We start from the raw sequence: 27,297 nt of genomic DNA, 5'->3' as shown, positions 1-27,297 counted from the left end.
TTTGCTGGCACCAGGCCTGGGAAATTTTGCCCCATCTGCCACTAAGACCACAGTCAAATGCATTACTCAAAGGTCTCTCCATTTCTCAATACTGTCCATGTTGTTTGGCTTTGCAATTAATGCGGTAGATTCCTTCAAATACGTAGGAGTTAGCATCAAGTAATGGCTTTTTAAAATAACTTAAGTGTCTATTTTTGTTAAGGCTGGCTTCCTTGCGCTGTGAAAATTCTGCTCCCTATGGTATTTAGATAATTCAGCCCGACACACTTCAATCCATGTTTTCACTATGCATCTCAATTACTGCAATACTGTGTATGCAAGAATTAGCCTTGCTAACATAAAACATCTCCAGTCTGTTAAGAATAGGGCCATTAGGCTATCATGTCAAGCATATAAATTTGACCATGTTACACCTCTGTGATCCCAGTATCACTGGCTTCTGTATTCTATAGTGTACACTTCAAAATCTTAGTTTTGGCCCATAAAGCCTTGTAAACTGGCAGTGTGCTCTTTTTTTCTTCCCTGATTACCCCAATTTCAGAAAACTGCCATTTGTAGGTGGCAATCCTACCATGCCGAGATTTCAAGGGCAGGGCCGTTGAGAGGAGGGGGGGGGGGGGGGGCAAAATTCATTGGGCCCGGGACTCTTAGGAGGGCCCAGTGCTGGGGTCTCTTGCCCTCTCCTGCTCCCAGGCCGCCGGCGCCGCCGCAGTCTCCACCTGCCTACCCTCAGCTCCCTTCTGTCTGCCAGTGAGCCGGTCCCCTGCATTAAAAAAATATATATCTCGAAATCAGCAGCGCAGTGCCTTGTGTGTGAAAGCGGCAGATCACCTCAGGTGGGCCTTCCCTCACTGTGTCCCGCTCTCCTCTGATGCAAGTTCCTATTTCTGCAAGGGCGGGACACAGTGAGGGAAGGCCCGCCCAAGGCGATCTGCCACTTTCACACAGAAGGCGTTGTGTGCTGCCGATTTTGAGATTTTTAAAAATGTTTTTAAATGAAAGGGGTCGGATGGCAGACAGAAGGGAGTTGAGGGTAGGTAGGTGGAGACTGGGGACTGTGGTGCCGGCAGCCTGGGAGCAGGAGAGGGAGGCAACAGCAGTAGTGATTAGGGGAAGGCAGGGGCGGCCTTGCCCTGGGCCTGGCTCAGTCTCTCGGCGGCCCTGTTCAAGGGGGCATGCTTTGGGTGCGACTAAAAACTACATTTGTATTCCCCACTTTACAAAAGGAGTACATGTGTATGGGGAAAAAAATCCACATTGGCTTTTAACACCGGTTGACAGGCACACAGATTTTTTAAAAAGTGTGCATTTCCACCAGGGCTTTCATTCTCCTTAATCCCATGTAGTTTATTTCTGCCTCCAACATGAAACCATGTTAAAATTACGGCCTCATTACTTAACTGGTGGCACTTACATGTGAAGCTTTGTAAAATGGGGCAGTTATACGTGGAAGTTGTAAAATCACCAATTTCATGTGCAAGTACTGAGCTGAGACCTCCAAGTGGAAGCTGCCAGGTCTGTGCTTTTCATTTTTTCAACATGTACCTTTGTAAAACGGCTGCTCCCGCTAGCACACAGGAGGGCATTCCTGCAGCTATTTTAGAAAAGGAACTGCTGACTAAAATATACCGGAATTAAGCATGTCCTGACCTGGATGCTTCAATTCCAATCTCTACATTCTCCATGTAAATCCTGCCTTACTTTCTGTCAAAACTATACTTATATACCAATTAGAGATCAGTTACTTGCCTGTAGTGAGATTTTTCTGAGAGGATCACTTTTCTCAGTTACCTGGAAAAGAAGAATATATTTTGGGTTTTTTTCTTCCCCCTTTTATAAGCATGTTCATCTTAACTGCAATTTTTACAGGTATCAATTGCTATTTGTATATGTACTAAATTAGACACTATTTTTTTTTAACAAGAGAAGAAAATCAAAAGAATGGAAAGAAAATGTCAAAGAACTTCTCGTTTCATAAACCGTTATCAGGAGGCACTATCAAAAAATAGGAAACATTAATACTAAGAGAGTCCCTCCAATTAATCACGCGCTGCACTGCCCACTCAAGGTTACTGTTTGAGAAGTGGTGCTATCAGCATATATCTCCTGATATCCATAGGCTGAGTGCTTACTAGAAACATTCAGGGCCAAGTGGTAGCACTTCTCAGGAAGTGTAATAAACCATTTCCCATAGTATATTTTGACATCACTTCCTGTCCTAAATGAGGCAACTGCTACAAGCAGACTCTTAAGGCTAGAGTGTCCATAAAATGGCATGTGACAAATTCTAACCAGCAGATGCCTCATGTAAAAAAGTCACGTTACATCATGGCCAGAAAGGCAGTTAGAAAAGCACTGAATAACAAGAAAGTCTTGCTCCTTTTAGGCTCCCAGAAGATACTTTCAGAATAGACAGACTTTTCGCTTCCTCATGTGCCCTGTCCATCCTTCCTAGGCCCTTCATAAGTATTAACCTCTCTGGAAGTGAAGATGCCAAGCCAAGACAGGTCAGGTCAAGTCAAGTCATCAAGAGCATCCTGACTACCCTTACTGCTGCCAGGGGGACAGTTTCAAGCCCTTTTTTTAGATATCTGGGTGCAGTTTATCTCAGACCCATGGGCTCTGGATGTGATCCTGCAAAAATATTAGACTTTGTTTATGGCCTCCAGTGTTCCCAAGAACACAAAGGCCAAAGCCTTTTGATTCTGCAACTTATAAAAAGAACTCAAAAGTAGATTATAATGCACAAAACCCAAACAATGAAACTACATATAATGCAATTACCCAACCAAAGAACACAAAACCACCCCAACCTAATTCTCATCAGGTTTTGGGCCCACCTTACCTGACTGGTAATTAATTTCCTTTTTCAACTGTTTGTCATTCAAGTACAGTAATGAACTAAGGAGGTCTAGAGGTGGTGCAGGACATGCCTGCTCAACGCACCAGGTCTTATTTTCTTCCTGAACCACAAGTATTGTGCAAATCACGATGTTTAAAAGAGATAAAATTTTATAAAGCTGTGGGACCAGTAACCACGTCTGTTGCAACAAGTATAATGGTATTTTGTAACAGATCATAAGCTTCTAGAGATAGAATGACCACAATTAGTTAAAATTCATGTCTATTTTTTGCAGGAATTTGAACTTAATTTTCCATGTAAAAATATATTAGTGCAGCTCCTTCTAAAGTGGCATAAAAGATGGTCCTCAGCATTTGCTCTGACCAGTACCTTAGTAGCTGTATTTTGACATGTTCTTCCATCTACAAACAATGCAGGGGAAAGAAAGGTGGTCCTCCACTGGCCCTGAATTTTGAAGAATGTAACAGAAATAGTTCCCAAATATTATACCTCTACCATGACAGATGCATACAGATAGAAAACCCCTAAAAGGGAAACTACAAATACAACTCTGGGTTTGTAATGATCAGCAGAAGAGAACAATGAACTTGAGCAGACTAGATATCATCTGATATTGGAAAGATTTACTCTGTTTTTATGCTTTAAAAAAAAATTGTACATGTAAATCAAGATTACTTTAAATATCACAATATGTACTTTGTTTTATAATTGTGTATTTGAGAGAGAGAGAGAGAGAGAGAGAGAGAGAGAGAGAGAGAGAGAGAGAGAGACACACACACACAAAAGGTACCACAAAAAGTCAACCCAAAAAAGTAAACCTACAATAAAAGACATAACTCAAGGGTCAATAGATACATGTATATATGTAATGAATACAATATAATAAATGCTGAACTATTTTAATATAAATCAAAGATGAAAAACATTCATTATTAAGAAAAGTCAAATGCTAACTTTCATAAAGCCCAACATGGCTGTGCCAAGTTATAGATGCTGATTGTATATTTTAAATTTATTTTTACAGATGCACCTCTTAGCTAAAACATGGTTTTATTAGATACTGGATTTTATGACTTTAAAAAAAAAAAAAAAAAAAAAAAAAGATTGTAATCTTTCATTTATAACAAATCATAATTTGTATTATATTTATTGTATTAATTACATTTATGTTTATTGAACTTTGAGTTTTGTCTCTTATTGTGGTTGAACTTTTGTATTTCTCTTATGATTACATTTAGGTATCTTTTTAAATTTTGTCTCTGTTTTTAAACTTATTGTTAATATATTATATGCTACTATGGATGCTGCCCTAAATTATTAGGAAAACCAGGCACCCTATAAATAATAAAGTCTATTTTGTTCCTGTGTTTAAAAACAGCAAAAATCTGTTCTTGAGTACAAGAGCTTCCTTCTTATGTGTGCGTAAATTACTAGGATGCTCTGCAATCCTATGTTTGATCTTACGACTTTTGTTTGCCCTATGTACTATTTTTAACATGGGCAAATTATTCCATAAATAACCTGGGCTGTACTACAATCTGTATTAAACTATAATTTAAACTCCCGCCCTGTCACTGGATGCTGCACACTTTTGGTAACCCAAGCATATCTACAGTACATGCATTTTCCAAACCTAACATGTCCCTCTGCTTTCTCTACTTGATGGGGCTCGTTATATCTAATCCCTGCTAATATTTCTCCCAAATTATTAGCTCTAGTGTATACGAAATGTGGAGTAGTCTTAATCCCATGCAAAGCTATTAGAGGCCAACGTATTTAAATGATATTCTTAATATGCTTAGCTTGAACTGAATATAGTAAAACACAAATAGTCCTGTCATCGTGATCTATATTACCAGATGATGTGCTCAAAAGCCACAGTCGGTGTGCATTGGCTGCTATTTTGTATGCAGTCCCCTGCCAGGGTAACCTCTCCGTCTAAGTCTATCTCCTAAATCTTTTGTACGATATTCAAAACTCTGCCGTGTGCCATATAACCTTTTTTTTTTTTTAAAGTTTATAGAAGTCTTTATTGAGCATTGCAAAGCTATTACAAGAGTTACTCAATTCAATACAACATATTAGTACTTGATCAAACGATGGGAACTTAACAGAGAAAAGCACCAACAACATTGCAATTCTATAACATATACCAATTCTACTTCTTAAATTTTTTCAACAGTTTTATAAGTATGTTCCCCTAGCCCCTGTCCTATCCCCCCTTATTCTTCCTCCCCCCCCTCCCCTTTCCCATCTACTTGTTTATACAACTGTTATCCAGAACATCGTTTTAGAAAGGGTTCCCACACCCTTTCCCATTTGGGCAGAGTTTTTCTTTTTACAGTTAATCTCTCCATCTCGCATATGTATCGCACCTTGGTTATCCACCTAGTCTTTGGGGGGACCCCCGATAGTTTCCAATGCTGTGCTAGGTTTATGCGAGCTGCATGCAAGGACCCCTGCAACAGAGTCCACTGGGCCGACGTGAGGCCCCCTGGTCTCTACCCAAGTATGAAAACCAATGGATGCCACTGTACAGACCTACCTATCCACACCTGAACACGAGAATGCACTCCTCTCCAGTAGGCCTGCGCTTTAGGACATGTCCACCAGATGTATCCCATGGTCCCCACCCCTCCACAGTTCTGCCAACATCCCTTGGACACCTGAGCAAACATATGATGTAGCCTGGCTGGTGTCAGGTACCATCTGTAAAAGACTTTTATTGTGTTCTCTTGCATAGCCACCGCCCGTGATGATCTCAATAGTCTCTTCTCCAGAGCTAACCAGCCTGACTCCGATAGCGTAAACTGCAGCTCTTGCTCCCATCTCCTCTGACATAGGAGTGATGGTACCGCACGAGATCTCAAGTAAGTGTACAGGGAGGATATCAGTCCTCGCGTCCCCCGCGAGTCTACACAGACTTCCTCCATCGGATGTGTATCACGTCGCATACATCCCCGGTACACTGACCCTTGCAACATGTGCTGTAATTGTAAGTAAGCAAAACTGTCTCCTGATCTCAGTTCAAAATCTTCCACCAGAGTTTCAAAGGGTACTATGTTCTCTCCCACGTGCAGCTGCTCCAACAAATCCAGTCCCCACTCTGTGGCTTCCCACCCTGGCTCAAACAGCGGATTATCAACTATCGGTGCTAAACCTGACACTACTGGCTGGCGCTCAGAGAACATCTGATCCCAATAATAGAAAGTCGCCTGCACTGCGGGAGGGAATATGTCCACCCTTCCCTTATATTTAGCAGCGAGCCACATTAATTGCCCTAATTTCCTAAACCAATCTACCGCCGCTCTGGACTGCGCCGCGCAATAGTACCAAAATAGGTTAGGCATCCCCAAGCCATATAACCTTTTTAACTGGAGTAACTGTCCAGTGGGAATCCCTTCCTTCTGACTACTGGGGTGAAAACTGAGATAATGTAGCAGAGTGTTAGTGTCTGTTAGCTTTCTACAAATTGAATCTGTATGTCCAATAGTACATCGCACTATAGAAGTGATTTATTTGGGTGGGAAGTAAGGATTTATTACAGCAATTTCTTGCACATTTAAATACGTGTGATACTAATATTAAGTTTGACACCCCAATAGGAGGACATAATTATTTAACTATTCTTCTCATGGTTCATCTTCTCATGGCTTTTACACCTTCCCGGGGATTCACTCTATTGGCTATCTTTCTGTCACCTGCAAAAAGGCAAACTTTTCCTTCTAAACCTTCAGCAATCTCTCTCACAAATATATTAAACAGAATTGGCCCCAGTACCTATCCCTGAGGCACCCCACAACTCACTTTCCTTTCCTCCGAGCGGATTCCATTTGCCACCACCCTCGGCAGCCTGTTGGTCAACTAGTTTCCAATCCAGTTCACCACTTTGGGTCCTAAGTTCAGCCCTCTCAGCTTATTCATGAGTCTTCTGTGAGGAATCGTATCAAAGGATTTGCTGAATCCAAATAAATTACATCTAGCACATGTCTTTCATCCAGTTCTTTGGTCACCCAGTCAAAGAAATCAGATTCATTTGACAGGATTTCCCTTTGGTAAAGCCATGCTGCAACTTGTCGGATTCTAGAAAATTAACTCTCTTTTCCTTCAGCAGACTCCATTATTTTTACGACCACCACTGTGAGGCTTATCAGCCTATAGTTTCTCACTCCTTCCCTGTTGCTGCTTTTGTGAAGAGGGACCACATCTGCTTATCTCCAATCCCAAGGAACCTCCTGTTTATAAAGATCTATTAAATAAATTCTTAAGATGTCCCAATAGGATTTCACTGAGCTCCCTCAGCATCCTGGAATGTATCCCATCTGGCCCATAGTTTTGTCCACTTTCAGATTTTCAAGTTGTTTATAAATGCTTTCTTCCATGAATGGTTCAATATCTTCTCAATTCCCAGATAAAATACAAATCAACATATGCATCCAACTTTTCCTACATTTGCACCCAGCTCTGGAACGCATTACCTAGAAACATTAGAACTGTGAACACCCATTTAAAATTCCAAAAAGACCTCAAGACTCACCTCTTCCAGAAAGCCTACCCAGCAGACCTGAACTAATTCATGAACAATGCATCACATCTATCAAACTAAGAAATGAACAATACCCCTTCCACATAATCCTATTACTTCAAACTGTATGAATTTTACCACTCCAGTTATAATTAAGTGTACTTCTACCGTTATCCTACTCTGTATTGCTCACTAGAAGCTGTAGTCCAATCCCCGGAGACTTATCAGCTTCATTGGGATTACTTCTCTCTATATGTTACTATATATTCGTCCCAGAGTTATTCTCTTTTCCGGAACCTTATCAGCTTCCTTGCACCTACTGTTAATCTATTTTCCACTCTGTATATATTCTCGGAGTTGGTACTCTCCTCTCTGGAACCTGTAAGCCACATTGAGCATACTGCTATGCGGGAAAATGTGGGATACAAATGTAATAAATAAATAAAATATACCCTCACTCTTCACATAGCTATTCCTGGTGTCTTTCAGTTTTCCAATCCATTCCTAACTTTTTTCCTTTACCCAATGTATCTGAAAAAGGTCTCATCACCTCTCTTTATATCTTTAGCTATTTTTTCTTCCACCTGCATTTTCGCTAGCCTATTTCCCTCTTTGCTTGTTTGAGTTTATTCCGGTAATCTTTTCCATGATCCTCTTGTTACATTCTTCTGTGTTTCTTAAACACAGCCTCTTTTGCCCTCATTTTTTCAGCCACTTGTTTGAAAAACCACATAGGCTTCCCGTTTCTCTCGTTTTTGTTTACTTTCCTTATATAAGTCAACTGGGCCCACTGGATTGCCATTTTTGTCTTGCATCCTCCAAAAAATGGATTTTGTTTTTCAAATGTCTATGAGACATGGATGTTTAGTTACCTTCTATAAAATCTAGCGTATATATGAAACGTGGAAACCCACACCAGATCAGGGTTCCCAGTGAAGAGGCACCACAGCATTCCTGGGAGGGGGATGGGAAAGGGGATGATTGATTTTACTTGCCCTTGAAGCTGTTATATAGTGCTTTTGTTGTTCTTTATGAACATTTTCAAAATAAAAAGGTAAAAAAACAAACTCTGTTCCCTCTGGAAGCTGAGAGTCCACTGAAACCAACATGTGAGGGTATGCATATGAGATTGTGTAAACCATGGCTGCTGCTTAATGGCCACTCCAGTGTTTTTCTTATAGCACAGGCTCCATTTTCTGCCATTGCAGGTTGTGTTGTTGGCCCAGTACCAAAGTAGGCATGGGATGATTTGGAAGGATTACAGAAACCCAAGTGATATATATCCTTGAGTTATCTTCAATACCCAGTTGTCTTATCAAAAGCCAGGACATGCTGAAAAATTGTAGCCTCCTCCTGCGAGTGATGGCTGAACTCTGAAGGATGATTAGTTTCTCTCTCAAAAAGACAAGACTCTCTTTAGATGTACTGACAGCTGAACTCTAAGATAATTTCCACTCCTCTAGCGATATTTTGGATGTTGCTACTGTCATTTCTGCTGTCTCAGTCCACTTTTGTCGAGGAAGCAGCTTTTCCTATAAGTCTATCAAAGAAGGGACTACCAGCCTTATCCAGAACAGTTTGTTGTGGATGAGAGCATCTAGAGCAGTAGTTCTCAACCCAGTCCTCAGGGTACCCTCAGTCAGTCAGGTTTTTATGACAGTCACAATGAATATGCATAAGATTTGCATACAAAGGAGGCAGAGAATGCAAAAGTCTCTCATGTTATACTCATTTGAATATCCTGAAAATCTGATTGGTTCTGTGTGCCCCAAGTAGTAGTGATCTAGAGAATGAAGTGGCCCTTTATAAAAGCTAAATGCAAAGGAGCCTGAAACTGGAGACCACTTGTTTTGCCTCATACCATCATAAGTAATAAAAGGGGAAGATCCTAATATATCCTCTAGATTTATCACTGAACTTGCAGAGGCAGGGCAATCCGGAGGCAGTTCCAGATGGACATAAGCAAGGACCATTCCTCAGCACAAAACAGACATGCAGAGGGCACAAACTATGTCTGGATGATAATATTGACAAAAATAGACCAAGGGGAATTCATGAAGCAGTGGCTGTGCAGGAGTTCTCACAAGCATCTACATGACTATTCCAGAAGCCTTAACACAAGTTGATGTTTATTCGGACCATCAGAGCTATCAGCCCATCACAAACTGTTTCACATAATGAGCAGCCATCAGTGGACAGTGGGCCTGGGGGGAGGGGCTTGTTTTATGCATGGGAGGGTGGAAAGAGAAAGCTAGGTGAGCCAGCATAAAGTTTCAGTTCCAGCCGAAAATGCACTGACATTTTCGGACAAAGCTTAAAGAAGGCCAAACATGAGTTTTGGGCCGGTTCTGGCACCAAAGCTGAAATTCAGTCACAGCCTCTAGCCACCATGATAAAGGTATTATTGAGATCATTTTACTTTTCACAATATACAAAAAAAAGTCACATACTTTTTACTTACTTATTATGTCACAGCCCTGGACTATGCGATAGCTGTTCTCCTTGCCCTCTAATTTGATGTATTTTGTTCTCAGATATAAGTCACCACCTTGCTTCTCATGCAGTTTGTGGTCATATCCCCTGTATTCATGAGACACGGTATCATTTCTTAGATGACAATCTCCTGCACTTTCCAAAGTCTTAATGTTATTATCATTTTCCGAGCTGGGAGCCTCTTTTACAAACTGGTCAGAAAGTTCACTACTGTCCTCAGATTTCTTCACTGGTTTCCTTTTTTTCTTCTTCTTCTTTTTGTGTCTGTGTATGTCAGTATCTGAGCAGGGAGCAGACATGTCAGAATCCTCATGCCTTGAAGAGAACAAACATATGAACAATTTGAAACACTAAAAACAAAGGAACAGTTGCCACCGAGTCTAAGCGATTCAATTAGGTGGAGCCTAAGGCAAGTTCCCTTAAAATGTAGATTTAACACTAAACTGTTTATATATTTTGAAAAGATATTTAAGATATCTATATTTAATAACATACTCACATACCCACAAGTGCTGGCTACCTGGCACACCTGCTTTCTTCATCATGGCTCATGCCTGAAAAGTAACTTTGGGTACCTCTGGCCTTGGGGAAATCCTCTAACACCACCCCTGCCTTAGAGTTAGTGCTAGGGCTTCTCTTATTTTTTTTTTTAAAGCAACTTTATTGCTGTTCTGGTAAAAAGCTAATACTGCTTGTATCTTTTATTTTTTCTCTCTCTGTCCCCCCCCCCCCCCCCCCCCACAACTGTAGAAGCCAAGAGGGAAGACATTCTACTTATAGCTGCTTATTAAGTGCTACTGCATTTGGCACCAAACCTGCTTGGACATAAGTAAAGGAAATGCAGTCTGTTAGCTAATTTAGACAGTGTATATTAGGTAACAGCAGCTCCTATCCTAGTTGGGTCAAAAGTTGAGTGACTTTCTAAGGTCCTTAATCCAATCCAAAGAGTAGGCCAAGGCTCTCTTGCAGTGTTGCTTTAATCTTTGTGGGTGTGAAACTTGTGAAAAATAAATATTGGCAGGAAAACAGTCCCATGCCAGTTGCAAGAAACCTCTTGCTATGGGGGGGAGGGGGGGGGGATGACGACGACGGGAGTTGAAGGATATGCGTACAGAAAACCTTCCTACCAATCAAGTAGGAAGGCATTTGAGGCTAGTTTGCTATGTGTCTGTATCCTGCCTGCAGCAGAACTGAGGTACTTTCCAGTTCTAAAGGATGGTGAAAAGATCTATCAAGGGACTGAACCACTCTCAGAATATCCTTTGAACCACCTCCCTGTCCAAGCACCACTCATGTGGTTACAATGTATGACTCAGTTTGCTCAGCTGCCTGAACTTGTCCTTCCCTGCCAGGCTTCAATATCTACTGCCAAAGCTCCTGCTGTTTTAAGATCACTTGGACCATGTAATTTCAATATGCCTTCCCTTCTGCACACAAGTGAACGGAGTTGCTTTCTCCTGAGGGAGAGTGTTTGCAAACTCCCCAATAATGCACACAATGTTTTGCAAGTACATGTCAATGATTAGCTTGCAACAACAATGCAGGAAGTCAGCAGAGTGTTCTGAAAATAACTTTAACCCCCCCCCCCACCAATGTCCATGCTTCTCTTCCTAGGGTTACTGAAGAATGAATCTTGGGACTTTTGGCTCTTGACAGCATATTAGACCACCACAGAATGGCAAGGAAGCTGTTGCTCCTTTAATCTGGAAATCTTCTAGTCTATACATGGAATCAACTTTTTTTTTTTTTTTTAATTAAAGTACCTCAGAGAGAAGTATCGAACATTCTCATCTGTAGCCCCTTGAGGAGTCTGTAAATGAACACTGTTACAGCTTCATTTGGGGGGGGGGGGGGGGGGGGGGGGGAGAAGAGAGAATAGAGGAACTGGAAGATTATTTTTATTATTTGTTTCTACCCTGGGTTCCTCTTCCGTCTACAACTCACAATGGAATGACCTCAGTTATTTCCTTCACAAAAATCAATGAATGACAGTTCCTCAGAAGGGGATTTCCTTCTCTTATGAGGTGGTAAATTGAACCGTTTTCAGAGAATATTTCTGGCTCATAATCATAATCTCAGGAGTACTCTATCAGACCATGAAAAGTAAACCTGAGAAGCCTGGGTCTCTGCCTTTCTTGATCTACTGACACTGGAGTATGGCCGTATGCGTGGATATGGAGATACCGAGGATCTCCAATACCTCAAAAAAGTCTCCTCCCCTGACAAACTGGAAATAAGACAGTGGTGCAGAAGATATTCCACCATGAAGCCCTTTAAGGTCACAGTGTCAATGCCTCCACTGAAGACAATGTAGAAAGAGAGAGGCATTGCACTAATATTGATGGTATTGAAGCTGTACCATCGTGCCAAGCAAAGAAGTGCTCCATCTGCTAATCAAATCTCCTTGTGCGCTGCAAAGGCTGCCATCGGCAAATGTGCATAGAATGTACTAGGAGTGGCTACATTCTCCTGAATTACTTGAGAAATATCAGGATGTTGATTCTCTGGTCTTTGGAAGCTGTTGCACCACCCTTCCATTAATGAGAATTAATTAATTCTTACACTGGGGGTGCTTCAAGAGCACTGGTGGCCTTGGTGCTCGACACCATGCTCAGATAAAGTGAAATGCCAATGTGTCCCAGCCTTTATCTGGTGTTTGGCATTAAGAGCCCTCAGTGTGGAAGCAAGGATGAATCTTTTCTCTTCTTCAGGTGATACTCAGATGGTTTATAGTTTATCAAAACTTGCTATAAACTGCCAACCATTTACAAATCACAGATGAGTGATCCCAATAGTCTCTTATCAGCGCTCAATGCACTTTTGATTCCAATGCAGCTTCAGGACCCACAGAAACAGATGTTTCTGATGCTTAAGTCAAACTGGATTTTTCAAGCATCAAAAATCCATTCCAGTTTTATGCAACCACAAAGACCTCTCTTGGACATCTGTGAATGATTTATGACGAGAGTGATCATGGATGGGCCACAGATACGGCAGGCACCAATTATGCACATCTGTGATGGATATGGTCCTGTTGCATCAGGTGCATTTCTTAAAGACACTGGGGATTTTTTTTCTGGGATACGTCTGGAAAAACAGCCACTGCGAGATCAAAAGACTTGATTTTAACCAAAATTACTCCAACTGGGAATCCAAGATCCTCAACTGAGGCCCACACGGGCTAAGCAGGAAAAAAGGGGAAACCTGGAAAAATAGCCAGAAAACCCAATACAGTATCGGGAAAAATAGGACTATTGAGAAACTTACCAAACAAAACTGTCCTTAAAAATGAAAACCACCACAAACTCTCAGGGGGTGGAACAAGATGGCAGCATGACTGGTTGCAAGGACACTATTCTCTGCAAGTTATTTTTCCTATGAATATATTTTGAAATGTTGCATATTGTAGGGCAAAGTATGGCTTTATCTCCCTGACCTGACGCCACCTTGGCCCCTAAAAATTTCAATAGAAAATACATACTTTTGCAACCTGAACTCCAGGAGTAGCAGCAGCTGAAAAAGGCCTAGCTGTAAAAGGAAGCGCTGATGACATTGGGTTAAACATCTTTCATTTCATCTGACCAGCCACCACCTTTGGTATGCTTAGAGGAGAATGTGGATCCATTAGTCCCGGTGTCGGAAGATGGGGTGTGTGAAGGAAACAAAGGGAAACGCTGTTTCTTCTAATAAGAGCACTTCTCAGGTGAGAGTACTGCCTAGAAAGGTGCCCACAACTAGAGTTGGACTGAGCAAGTGGGCTGGAAAAGAACAAGCCATGCTAGAGCGTTTCATGAGTCAGTGGAGGTATGCCGGCAGTTAACTGTGTAAAATCTTTAGATGTTTCTATCAAAAATATATGGGAGTCTAAAGCAGTTGTAGGCTTCTCTTCTGGTATGATGTAATGAATTAAAAACCCATGGGATAGGAGACAATGTTCTGTTGTGGATTAGGAATTGGTTGATAAATAGAAAACAGAGGGAAGAGTTAAACCATCTCAATTCTCTTAGTGGAGAGGGTGAATAGTGGAGTGCCCCAGGGTTCTTTACTGGGACCTGTGCTATTTAACATATTAATGATCTGGAAATGGGAATGATAAGTGGGGTGATTAAATTTTCGATGACACAAAATTATTCAAAGTTGTTAAAATGGCAGATGAGATTTAATGTGGATAAGTGCAAGAATAATCCAAATCATAGTTATTTGATGCTAGGTTCCACCTAGGAGTCAACATCCAAGAAAAATATCTAGATATCACCGTGGACAACACACTGAAATCTTCTGCCATGTGTGGTGGCAGCCAAAAAAAAAAGGCAAATGGAATGCTAGAAATTATTAGGAAACTAGTAAAAAAGGCCCGTTTCAGAGACCAATGAAACGGGTGCTAGTAAGGTGATGACTTTCTGCCATTAATGTTGTAAATGGAAGTGTTAGGATCTTACCACATTGCAAATACAGGAAAATATGAGTACACTGGAAATACAGAGAAATAAACCACTCAATCTTGTAGTTCCAGCGATGTTCCTGTCCTGCATGGTGCACACAAAATGACCCCTTCTCCATCCTGACAATCCTCCCTTATTCCCATACACTTCCCTCTGATAGGTCCCTCGACGTTATGTACCGTTGCGTGGCAACTGTGCACCGTTCTTGATTCAGAGAAAATGAGCCCTTCTCCTGACGCTCCTCCCTTCTTCCCATACTCGTCCCTCTGATTGGTCCCTGGATGTCGCGTACCGTTGCCTGAGGCTCCTCCCTTCTTCCCATACATTTCCCTCTGATAGGTCCGTCGACGCCGCACACCGTTGCCTGATAACTGTGCACCGTTGCCTTCGCTAACTGAAAATGGCCCCTTCTCCTGACGCTCCTCCCTTCTTTCCATACAGTTCTCCTGTGATATGTCCCTCGACATCGTAAGTGTGCACCAGTGCCTTCACTCTCACTGTTCTGCCCTCGACGTCATCACGTTTTGACGCAAGGGCGGGGCAAAGAGATGTGACAGACTTACGAATGTTACGATGTTACGATCCCTGTAACGATGTTACGAACCCTTCACTGAAGCCACGGAGTCAGCTTCAGAATGTTGGAAGTGCGTTTTATTATTGTACATGAATAGAAATAAGACAAATTATAATGCTTCCGTATCTCTCCATGGTGAGATCACACATTTGAGTATTCTGTACAATTCTGATCACTGTATCTTAAAAAAAAGATACAGCAGAATTAGAAAAAGTTCAAAGAAAGGCAACCAAAATGATTAATGGGATGGAACTCCTTTCATGTGAGGAAAGGCTCAAGAGGTTTGGACTCTTCAGCTTGGAAAAAAAAAAAAAAAAAGAGATGGCTGAGGGGGGATATGATAGAGGTCTACAAAATAGTGGTGTAGAACAGGTTAGTGTATATTGTTTTTTTTTTACTCTTTCAGAAAGTACAAAGATTAGGGGACACTCAAGGAAGTTACATGCAATACTTTAAAAATGAACAGGAGGAAGTGTTCTTTCACTCAAAGAATAGTTAAGCTCTGGAACTCGTTGCCAGAGGATGTGGCAACAGCGGTTAGTGTATCTGGGTTTTAAAAAAAAGTCTGGACCAGTTCCTGGAGGAAAGGTTCACAGTCTGCTACCGAGATAGTCATGGGAAAACACTGCTTGTCCCTGGGATCAATAGCATAAATCATGCTACTACTTGGGATCTGTCAGGTACTTGGGACCTGAATTGTCCACTGTTGGAAGCAGGATACTGGGCTAGATGGACCCAGTATGGCTATTCTTATGTTCTTATGCTATCAGTACAAGTCTTAGCTCAGAATCAGGAGTCTAGTGCTAAGGAATTTAAAGACAGACTTGGAAGGAGATGTTACAAAAATCAAAGATATATAATCTATATTGATTCAAGATAAGGTGGTGCTACCTAAGAAAGTGGAGCAACTCAAGAACTTTTAAAGGCATCTCAACTGGAGACTACTGAACGTTCCTAAGTACAAGATGATTTCAAATGTTATTTATCTGGGGTTATCTAGTCAAGTATCTACCCCTTATCAATAAGGCTTTTTCTTTCTCAAAAGGAAAAAGTTTCACAACCAGAAACCAAAGTGGAGGCAGCTACTTCTTTTGATAATTTGGATTCCAAGATTGGCTGGAAACATTGTAGAAAGAGGAACACTTTTGTTGACTTTTTTGTTTGAGCCAGACTTAATGCCATTATATTATATTTCAGAAGGGCATTTACACTTTTTGAAAGCTAAAGGATATGGAATTTTTCAATTTTATCTAAAGTTAATGAAGAGAGGCATAAGCAATTGCTTGCTATGTACCAAGAAGTTAGAGATCTTGGTGCAATATTTAATCTTTGTTTTCCTTGTAAATGTATCATACAATTTCCTGGTAACAGGTACATATTCTTTCAGCCTCAACCCATTACATATGTGCGCATCTTAAGAAGCTAGAACTGTGACTGTGAGCGCCTAGAATTTAGATGGTTACCTGGCTTTCTGCCAACCTTTAGTTATCTTACATGTTTTTTTCCCTTGTTCCTTTGTCTTCCTACCATTTTCCTTTTCCTCTACCCCTGCCCTTTTCTGTGGGCTGAATAAGCTTCTTAGGGGACTTTAGTAATCTTTCTTTTTGAAATTTTTTCTTTGTACTTTATGAAGTTGTATTTCTTGTGCCAGAATTATCTTCTAAAGTTTGTTGGCAATTTCTAAAAATAAATAATAAAAAGAATGAAAACCACATCATGAAACAAGCTCTATCGATGCGCCATCATTGGACAAAGACTAAGGTGGTCCCACGTGACTGTGGCAGGCGGGAAGTCATGTGCATGCAGAATGATGCAACTCAAAAGATTCTAGTACTTAAGTTGGAGATGTTTTCCTGTGTGGATTCAGTCAGTGGTGTCACCCATGCTGTGAGGACTTGAATCCTGTTTGTACTCAGAGAAAGGAAGTTATCAGGTAAGGAAAAATTACACCTTTCTTATCCTGCTGAACAAGTTTGACAAAACTTTATCTTTCATCACTGCCCTGACATCAATTTTGTTAATGCATGACAAATATTTTCTGGACACGCAGCTCAGGCCTCTGCCCAATAGGTCACCTGACATCTCGTAGCATGTGCCCAGAGGTCTCCAGTACTGCCTTCCTGTAAGGCACATGTACAGACTCAATTGCTCCCTTAGTCCTCCATACCAAGGTCAACTTTGATGCCATATCCCGTGGTGTGGTCTGCTGACCACCACAGAGAGCCGGTTAAGATTTCCAGAATGAATGTGTCACCTCAGGGTAACTAGCAAACCATTGTGGACAAGTAGCTTGTGAAGAGTTCACCACTTCATCTTTCTTCCCCTTGAAAAGACTGGTAAAGAGATGGACTGGTTGAGGTGGAAGGGAGAAATCATCTTGGGTAAGGAAAACACTGTGCAGAGATACAAAACCTGCTGCAGAAGACAAATATGGATCCCTGTAAGAGAAGGCTTACAACTCGGACTTTCCTGGCCAAGCAAATACCCATCAGGAATACCACTTTCAAGGTCAGGTCACTCAGCACAGCGCTCCGCAAGTTTAAAAAGGAAAACTTGCCAACACACTTGAGGACAGGATTAAAGGTCCCACTGTGGCACCACCTAACAGAATGAAGGCCGGAAATGCTTGAACTCTGGCAAAAAATGAAAAAGTGTCCACATGCACCAACAAGATGTCTTTCATCTTCCCTCTAAAACAAGACAGACATTTTTTCAATTTTGTGTGCTGAGCAATCTGAAAGATATGCATGACTTCGGACAATTGTACAGAGCTTGGTACTGACAAAGACTGATTACTGTAACTCTCTATTTCTGGGAGTATCATTATCCCAAATCCAAGCTCTGCAGGTCATCCAAATGCAGCTGCATTACTGATCACTGGACTCTCAAGGTCTGAACACATTATTCTAATATTAAAAAAAAAATTACACTGGCTTTCTGTAACATACAGCACTTAATTAAAGACACTTATATTGACTCGCCAATGCACATCTGAGAGTAAGCACTAAGATCCAAGACGCCCCATCAGCTCTGTTTACCTTCAACTAAAACATATAATTACGTAGAGACAAAACTGTGGGCCTTATCTATCGCTACCCCATCCTTATAGAATGCTTTACCTGGATACCTGAGATCACGAGAAGACATCCAACAATTCAAGCGGCTACTAAAAACGCATCTGTTTGTGAAAGACTTTTTGGCCACATGAAGACTAGCCAACTGACTTTTTCTGCGTAACCCTAGTAGCGCTCTAGAAATGTTAAGTAGTAGTAGTAGTCTTCTCTTTTTCGGTTAGGACTATTCAATTGATCATGTTTTACCTTCATATGCTTAGCGATTGTTACGTGTTGAAAACTATGTATGTGACCATTGTTACCTGCCTTGGATAAAGGCGGGATATAAGTGTAGTAAATAAATAAAATAAATACATTCAAATATTTGAAAGGTATTAATCTTCAAACCAACCTTTTCCAGAATGGGAAGATGGTAGAACTAGATTGAGGTTGCAGGGGGCCAACTCGGGAATAATGTCAGGAAGTACTTTTTCACAGAGAGGTTGGCAGACGCCTGGAATGCCCTCCCGCAGGAGGTGGTGGACATAACGGAATTCAAAAATGCATCAGATAAACACAAATGAATCCTGTATAGAAGACATGGAACCACACAAGCTTAGTGGCGATTAGATGGCAACACCAGTAAATGGGAAACAAAGCCAGTGCTGGGCAGACTTCTACGGTCTGTGCCCTGATCGTGACTGGATGGATAGGCCAGTGCCAGGCAGACTTCTATGGTTTGTGCCCTGATCATGGCTGGACAGATTTAGATGGGCTGATGACAACTTCAGAAGTTGGAGAATAAGGCCACTGCCGGGCAGACTTCTATGGTCTGTGACCTGAAAATGGCAAGGACAAATCAAGATCAGGTATACATCTGTAGTATCACATCAATACCTTATGCTATGAATTTACCTTGTTTGGCAGACTGGATGGACCATATAGGACTTTATCTGTCATCATCTACTATGTTATATGAACTTTGAGAGAACTGAGGGCCAGGCTCTGGTCAAGACCACTTTGCGGGATGGCCAAAAGGGAATAGATATCTGCTTGCCAGGCAACCACCACCTCCCCACATCAATGCTCAAACACACAAGACCTGAACATACATCAACAATGTAGAGCTCCTGTGAGCCCTCAGCAGAGTGGAAACAGACCCCAAGTAGCCCTTACATTCAAAACAGACCCTCCTCAATGGCTAAGCCATAAGCTAGATGGGATCTGAATCCTCTATGTGGAATCAGTCCCCAATGTAGATGACCTGGACCCTGCAGCAGCTGCAGTGGGGATCTTGCTAGCAATCGAATCAGCTTATTGAGCCAGATCAGGGCTACCAGGATGATAGTAAGCAGATGTTTGGCATTTCTCTGAAGCAAATTACAAAATAAATTTAGTTGATTGCTTATTAATATATAAAAATAATAAGTGAAAAGTGCTCAGATATAGTGTTGTCACTCACACACTGATATTGCTTAGATGTCTTTCACATGCATCACCACACTTCTCATATAAATAAAGTAGCAAATGGAGCCAAAATCACTTGCACAGTACCAAGAAAACATTTTTTATATAATACTTATCTTTAGAAGAGAGGCTCACTATAAGCAAGAAAACTGTCCATCAAGTGCAATGAAAAAACTTTTTGCTAACTGACTTTAGTGATCCAGCGTTCAGAACGAAAATGTGTACAAAAGTTTACATACTTCTTAATCCATATGCAAAGCTAATGCCCTCAGAAGTTCAACCTTTAAAATCCAGCCACCATTAAATCTTCAGCTGCCCTCTACACATGACCATGTTTCACTTAAAACAGCGTTGTCAGGAGGGAGCCTGTGAAAAAAAATACTCAGCTGGGGCACTCGTCTGAGAAGCAGCACCCAAGCCAATCAAGGACATGATGCAAATACAGCTATGTGTGGGAAAGCGCAGGGAAAGCGCAGGGTAATTAATAATACAATGGTTCTGCCTGCAGCCATAGCTTCATCAGTGTATTGATCCCCGCTATGCCTCACTCCTTCCTGTAACTGAAAAATGAGGAGCTTTGGCATTCTAATGAGCTACCATCAGACTGGAGATCCCCACTGCCTGAAAGGCCAAGGGACTCAGTTCTCACTCCCCCAGGTCCAACACCTGCTGGCCAAAAAAGTCCACACAGAATTCTCCACTCCCACTATATGAACTGTTTGCAGACTGACCTATACCTAGCAACACATCAGCCAATCTCCTGTGTCAGCTGCACGCCTGGTGCCCCACCTCTCCTGCCTGTTCACATGTACCACCACAATGGCATTGTTTGACATATTTTGAATGCCTTCCCCTTCACAAGAGGGAAGAATGTCACCAGGGCCAGGCAAATGGCTCTCACCTCTAGGCTACTGATGGTTGTCACCACCACCCCATCTAGCGGGTCCAAAGACACTCCTAAAAGTACGTGTTGTAGGAAGCCCCACCACACCAACTCTCCCTTGAAAGAGGCCATCAGCAGGAGCTGTAACCTCAAACTGCTGGAACCTGAGCGACCGTAACAGTTGTGAATGTTGGAGGGGCCTCATGTTTGTTCTCATTCATGAAGTACCTCTAATGTTGCTGCTATGGTGTCCAATATCTGCAGATATTTCAAGGCTCTCTGGGCCCACCAAGGACAAAACACTCTCTGCTAGGCTTGGCACTTGAAAACTCTTTCCTGAATGAGAAACACCCAGATATTCAAGAAACAGGAAACAATGTGTATTTGTATAGTTTAATGACCCAGTCGAGACTCTCCAGCAGACTAATTACTCTGGACAAGTTCTTTCCTGAGTTGGTCTGGATCAACCAAATCATCCCAGGAAAGCTGTTATCATAACAACATTGGAAAAGGTCCTGGTAGTTGTCATCAGCCCAAACGGGAGCATCTGAATTGATACTGCCTGCTCAGTACACGTTGTTTGTGCCTATCCTCGATCCTGATGTGAAAGTATGCCAAATGGATCCAGGGAGTTAAGACACTCTCCCAACCTGACCAAGGAAATCACCAAATGCAAAGTCTCCATATGAAACTGGGGCACCCAAAGAAAGGCATGGAATCCCTTCAAGTACAGAATGGGACAGAAGGTTCTCCATTTCTTTGGAACCACAAAATAGATGGAGTAGCAACCCTGACTTTGCTACTGCAAGGGAACTAGTTCAATGGCCCCCAACTGGAAAACTGTTGCACTGTAATTGATAGCCTCATCTCTTGAGAGCTGACTTGCAAGGTGACACCATAAAAGTGGGCTCTGCTGCCTCCAGAGCATAACCCTGATGACTACTTTGAGGACCCAATGGATGGAGGTGATGTGAGCCCACTCCTGGTGGCGCACACAGAGTTGCTGCATTATCTGAATCCTGGAAGAGGACCCACTGCTCTTCATGGAGGCCCTTGGATCCAAAGGAGGTGGTGGCCTCTTTCCATTTTTGGCTCTCTGCGCCCCACAAAAGGGCTGATTCTTGTGGGATTTTGACAATGAGTAGGAGACCACTGCTCCCTGTTTGCTCAACCAAAACCAACCCTAATTCTCTGAGTAGGCCTGGCCCCTGATCCTCTGGCTAAGGATTGTGCCTTGTCTTCAGGAATATGGTGAGGTCTAACTTCCCCCAGGTCTTTAACCAGCTATTCCTGGTCCTCTCCAAATAGAAAACATTCTCAGAAGGAAAGCTTGCTGAAGTGTGCCTTGGAGACAGAATCAGTCAGGTAATTGTGCAGCCACAGCCATAGCCATCTGCGGGCACCATCAAAGAGGCCAACAACCAAGAGTTAATGAGGTCCAAGTCATAAGAATATCTGCCAGGAAGGCTGCCTCTGACTCTAGCCAAGGACTCCAGTAACTGTTAGATCAAGCAAAGCACAGACCTACGGGCTCATTTTCAAAGCATTTAGACTTACAAAGTTCCATAGGTTTTATGGAACTTTGCAAGTCTAACTGCTTTGAAAATACGCCCCCTAGTCACACAGCTACCACAGATCACTGCCTGGACCCCCCCCCCCCCCAGAAATGAAGAGCTAAACATGTACTTGAGAAGATCCTCTACCTTCTGGCCTTGGAATTCCTTCAGAGTCAGATCATCTTCCAAGTAACCGCCATCACCAAGGCATCCATCTTGGGAATGTAAGCAGGCTGGCCCAAATCTTCTCAAAAAGGGATACAACCTGCTCATCACCTTCATGCCCCTCAGTACCAATTCAGAGGCCCCCAGAAGGCAAGACTATATGGGAGAAAGCCTTGTGAAGCAGGAATACCATGGATGGCCTACGTAGCCCCTTCAGGATTGGCTCTTTGTCTGCCTCTGCTGAGATTACCTGTGCTATAATGGAGCGCAATGCCTCCCAACAGAACAATCTAATGATAGGAGAATCCTTCCCTTTCTCTGGAACGATTTCCATGGACTCTTGAGAAAGGCTACCCAGGGGGCACGATCCTCTTCTTCCTCCCCCTCCCCACACTCCCAAGTCCTGCTGCATGGAGGAGGCCAGAACCAGACTTTACTCCATTTCTGAGCCTGCACTTGCCACTTGTTTGATCAAGCTGCTCTTTCAGGATGGGCCCATGAACTCCCTCCTCCAACAGCTCAGTTCCATTCCCCTTACCATATCATGCTAGGGCCTCCCTTTTTCAAGCACTTTTATTGCTGCTCTGGTACAAGCCCAATATTGCTTGTATCTTCATCCTGTTCTCCCCCACAATTGTAGAAGCCAAGAGAGGAGAGTGAGGGAAGGAAGAAAAGGGAATACAGCTACTCCTCCCTGTTGGACCACTGCCAGACTATCCACAAGCCAAGATTCAAGGGCCATAGCTTGAGGCTGAGGAGAGAATCCCACAAATCCTAATCAGGACAAAAGGTCCATAAGTAATTCCTTAAAATTCCAGCCAGCCAAGGAATCAATCAAGAAGCCACAGGTCGCAAACTGCACCCCAGGGATTCAGGCCTCTAAGAATAATCCTGCTGTACCAGTCCAACCTGCACCATCTGCTGGAGGCAAATAACTACTGGCAAGCTCCAGGATGCGCTACTCCTTATGCCGGTGATTTCACTAGAAAGCTCAAGTTCCTCCCCCCCCCCATCTTCTGGCAGGGTGGCATAATCCTCAGTCTGGACTTGTCTGTCAAAATAAGGAAAGAATAATTGCAGTAATGGTCCCTGCACTTTGCAGGATTCTGTAACCACTTTCACTTCAACCTCTTTGTAATCACTGATCCTTATACAGCTGTAATATTTTATGTTTCAACATCTTTTATTGATGACACAACAAGGCAGATACATCCAACAACTAGTAGTATAACAAGTCAAATACCAAAGCATACATAAAGGCAAAAAGAGATCTAATCTGTCATCAAAACTGTAAGCAATTTCCCTTCCCTCCCCATCCAAAACTTCCTTTATATGAAAATATAACATTATCGTTGGTGAGAATAATACAAGGTAAATTGAGTGATAAAGAACCACCAGGTATAGAGGTAATAGATGTCAGCACAGCAACATCAAGAAAAAAAAATGAGTGTGTGTGTGGGGGGGGGGGGGGGGGGGGGAGAGAAAGAGGGTTGACCAACAACGAAGAGGGAACAAAAAAGAAATCATCTCCAAGTGTCATCCAATATAGAAAGCCAGAAATCCGAAGTGTCTGTACTCTTACAACACCTCAGAATACCATGGAGGAAGAGAGCACACCCTTCTCTCACCCCCAGAATCAAGAAAAACAGAAAAGCACCCCCCCCCCCCCCGAAAGGGATTGTACAAGCTAGATATACCCAACTTTCCAATGGCGTGCACCATGAAAGGAGGTCTTACTCCCCAATCAGACTATAACGTGTTAAAGACTAGACTCCTAGCTCTGTGAGGTAAGGATGGTAGTAGGCATTCCAAATGTTCAAAAACATTTTCTTCGTTTGGGGATATAGACAGCGTATCTCCGTTCAAGCAGCATCAAAGTATAAAAATGGTTCCTCCAGCTCCAAAACGATGGGGTATCCTCACAGGTCCACACTCCTAAGATAATTTACTTACCAACATCCCTGCCTTCCAAGCAAAAAAAAAAAAAAAAAAAAGTACAAGAATGATATGGGATATGAAAAGCCTCACAACCATCCAGAAGCAATCCCATCGGGGACGACAGAATAGGATGGTTAAACAAAGTAATGTAGTATTGATTCCCAAAAATACAGAACCTTTACACAACTCCAAAAAGCATGGAAAAAAAGAATTAACATCCCGGTTACATTTCCTTCAAATAGGAATATTGAGGCCCCCCCAGCCTTAAAAAGTCAATCTTTTGTGAAGTAGGCCCGATGTAGGACACGGAATTGACATTCACATAATTCAGCGCTAACAGAAAGCGAAGGTATGTGATGGATCAACATCCCAAAATCTAAATCAGCAAGGAGACCCAAATCTCGACTCAGACGACTCTGAAGGTCCACACGACTAGCGATTGCAGAAAGCCCCTCCCTCAAAGCTTTAGGAAGAGAGGAAACTAATAATCCACCATTCTGAAGTGTTCAAAGAAACTAAATAAACATGTCCTTAAAGGGAATGCCAATCCTTCGGAGTCTACAGTAGAAACATGAGACATTATAAGCAAAAAGGTCTCATGGCCGGAAAAGCGTTACAAACAGGATAATATTAAACAATAAACAATAATACTGAATTCTAACATATTATAATAACGCTCGTCCATATTACTTTGTGCGTGTGTGTGTGTGTGTGTGGGGGGGGGGTCCTTCTTCACAAATTTAGAGGTAATGTAAAGAAAACATTATTCAAAGAAAATATGCAGTGAGGAAAAAACAAGATAATAAACTCTTACACTCCCTCAGCTCTTTTTGAGGAAACAAAGGATGTTAAGTGGGATGGTTCCATGAACACAAATTTAAGTGTTTTATAAGAAATACACTTGCAAGGAAATCTAAGATAGAATGTGCCTCCTAGTTGCAAAACGGCAGGCTTTAATAAAAAAAAAAAAAAAATTGTTTTTGCCTCTTTTGTGTATCCCTTGAGACATCTGGAAATAACAATATTTTTAGTCCTATAAACAATTTTTCTTTATTCGTGAAAAAAAGACAAAAATGCCACTGAAGTAAGGCCACTGTGGCCACTAAGGTTGTTTGAATAGCTTGCTCAGTGTCCGAAGTTTCCAAAAGGGCAGTTACATCCAATAATGTTTGTTGCTGTGTTGAGATTGAATCAATTTGAGGAATATAGTACACTTGTGTAAAAAGGAGGTATATTTACTTCAGGAATTTCCAATATTTCCTGGAGATATCTTTTCAGCATCTCCAAGGGACTTAATTTTTCCTTTTGGAAAATTTATAAATCTTAGATTATATCTTCGCATATAATTATTATCATATGATTCCGCTTTACTTCTGAGACTTGAAACATCTTTTATCATTGTTGTTTGTAAATTCCCTATATTTGAAAGCTTTTTCTCACTATTTTCTAATCGTTCAATAGAAGATCTTATATCCATTTCATTTTTCCCCACTCTATTCTCTATCACAGCAACTTTTTGAAACATAGAATTAGTTTGCTGTAGTAAAGATTGTGTCATTTGGGAAACTAAATTTCACAAAGAGTCCGTTACCTCTGCCGGTTTTTCCAATACCCCAGGAAGCACATTAAACAAAGGTTCTGGAATCTTCCTACCTTCTTTGCTTCCTTGTCCCACATCAAACAAAATAGGACTGCTCACCGTAGGGGGTACTGATTGCCCCCCTAATTCCCTCTTGAGATGATTTCTCTGAGCTTCACTAGAGCTTTGGTCACCTTTGCTGCTTGGCGTTGGGCCTCTCAATCCCTCAGAGGGAGAGCTAGTCGAGGCTGCGGGGATGGAGCTCTCTGATCGGGGCTCAGTGTCACATTGAGTCCTGGAGACGCCGATAATTCCTCCATAACACCGGCGTCTCCTAAGGGACCGCTCCCAATCTCCCTTTCTTGCCCTGGAGTCCTCAAAAAGCGGTCCATAGGTCCAGCATGTAATAAAGGTGGGAATTGGCGAAGTTCGCCCCACTGCCCGACCTCTTCTTTTTGGCATAATAGTATTTTAGGAAAAGAGGTTCTCCGCGTTCCTAGCTGCATACCACCATCTTGTATTTCCCCCCGACGTAATTTATATATGTTTTTGAAAGTTAAAAAAAAAACCTATTTACTCAAGTTCTAAAATCCAATTACTTCCATACCATATCAAAGAAACACTTACTTCTAATACCACCTTCAAAGCAATGTTTTCCACATCCAATATCTACTCACATTCAAAATAGACTTCCAACCCTGATCTTGTTTTATCTTTATTTTCATTTATCAATTAAGAATTAACTGAGAGCAATGTTCCCTACATCCTCCAATGTTTGCTGGCATTATGGCATGGAAAGGGGAACTTTTCTACACGTATGGTGTTGTGACTGGCTTCGGGCCTTTTGGAAGATAATTGTTGCCAGGATCGCTACACACACGGGCAAAGCTTTCTCTTGTGATCCCAAGTGGTGTCTATTAGGATTGGGTAACAGAAGGGGCCTGAAGTGGCAGAGACGTCTTAAAAGAATATGTCTTGCTGCAGCTAAGATGGTCATCGCTAACCATTGGAAACGGTCAGAGGGTCCGACCGAACTACAGTGGATATTGCTTTCCCTGATCGGAGAGTTGGACAGACTTACAGATATGAGATTGGGACTCTATGATCCGACTTCTGACCTGTGGACTCATTTTGCAACTCTGATTCAACATTCCTATGAGGGAAACTAAAAGGGGGTGGGTAGGGTTAGTGGGGAGGGCAGGAGATAATTGTTCAGTAAGATGTGGTTGAATACCTTTTTGCTGTATCACCAAAAAATTTGTTTGATTCAACAAGTTTAATTGTATTGAGCATAAAATGTTTGTATAACTTTCATAAATTCAATAAAAAAGTTAATGTAAAAAAAAAAAAGAACTGAGAAACAGGAAAGAGACTTATCAATAAGAATCTGAGAAGACCTGCAGTTAATCAGTCAGTGTAATAAAGCAGCAGGGAAAGGCTCACATGCAGAAAGTGATATTAGCAGCAAGAAAAATGAGGTAACCATTCCCCTCATTATAGGTTGCTGATGAGAGCATACTTCAAATACTGTATTAAATTCTAGAGGTTGTATCTGTCTAAGGACACTGAAAAGATGTTAACAGTTGAGAAAATAAGTATCAATGGTATGTAGTCTGCAACACAAACCCTATACATACAGGAACCAAGCACCTTAAAATGTACTTGCTAGTGGACAGAAGGAAAAGGGGGATAAGACAAAATTTAGCAAGCTTCCAGAGAGAAGGTGGTAATGGCATTTTCCAAAGGAAGAAAAATTTAA

At 41.9% G+C, this 27,297-nt stretch overlaps 1 protein-coding gene across 1 annotated transcript in view; it reads right to left on the bottom strand.

Annotated features, from left to right (window-relative positions):
* USP42 (ubiquitin specific peptidase 42) overlaps positions 1-27,297 on the bottom strand; it is a 143,813-nt gene that overhangs the window by 4,237 nt on the left and 112,279 nt on the right. The window contains 2 exon segments of the mRNA XM_030211676.1: positions 1,750-1,791; positions 9,850-10,196. Of these exon segments, the coding sequence (XP_030067536.1) occupies positions 1,784-1,791; positions 9,850-10,196 (355 nt within the window). The 3' untranslated portion in view covers positions 1,750-1,783.

The sequence above is a fragment of the Microcaecilia unicolor genome, chromosome 8 (genome assembly GCF_901765095.1).
Source record: "Microcaecilia unicolor chromosome 8, aMicUni1.1, whole genome shotgun sequence".
Classification (NCBI taxonomy): domain Eukaryota; kingdom Metazoa; phylum Chordata; class Amphibia; order Gymnophiona; family Siphonopidae; genus Microcaecilia; species Microcaecilia unicolor.
This window is presented reverse-complemented; position numbering and strand designations above follow the sequence as displayed.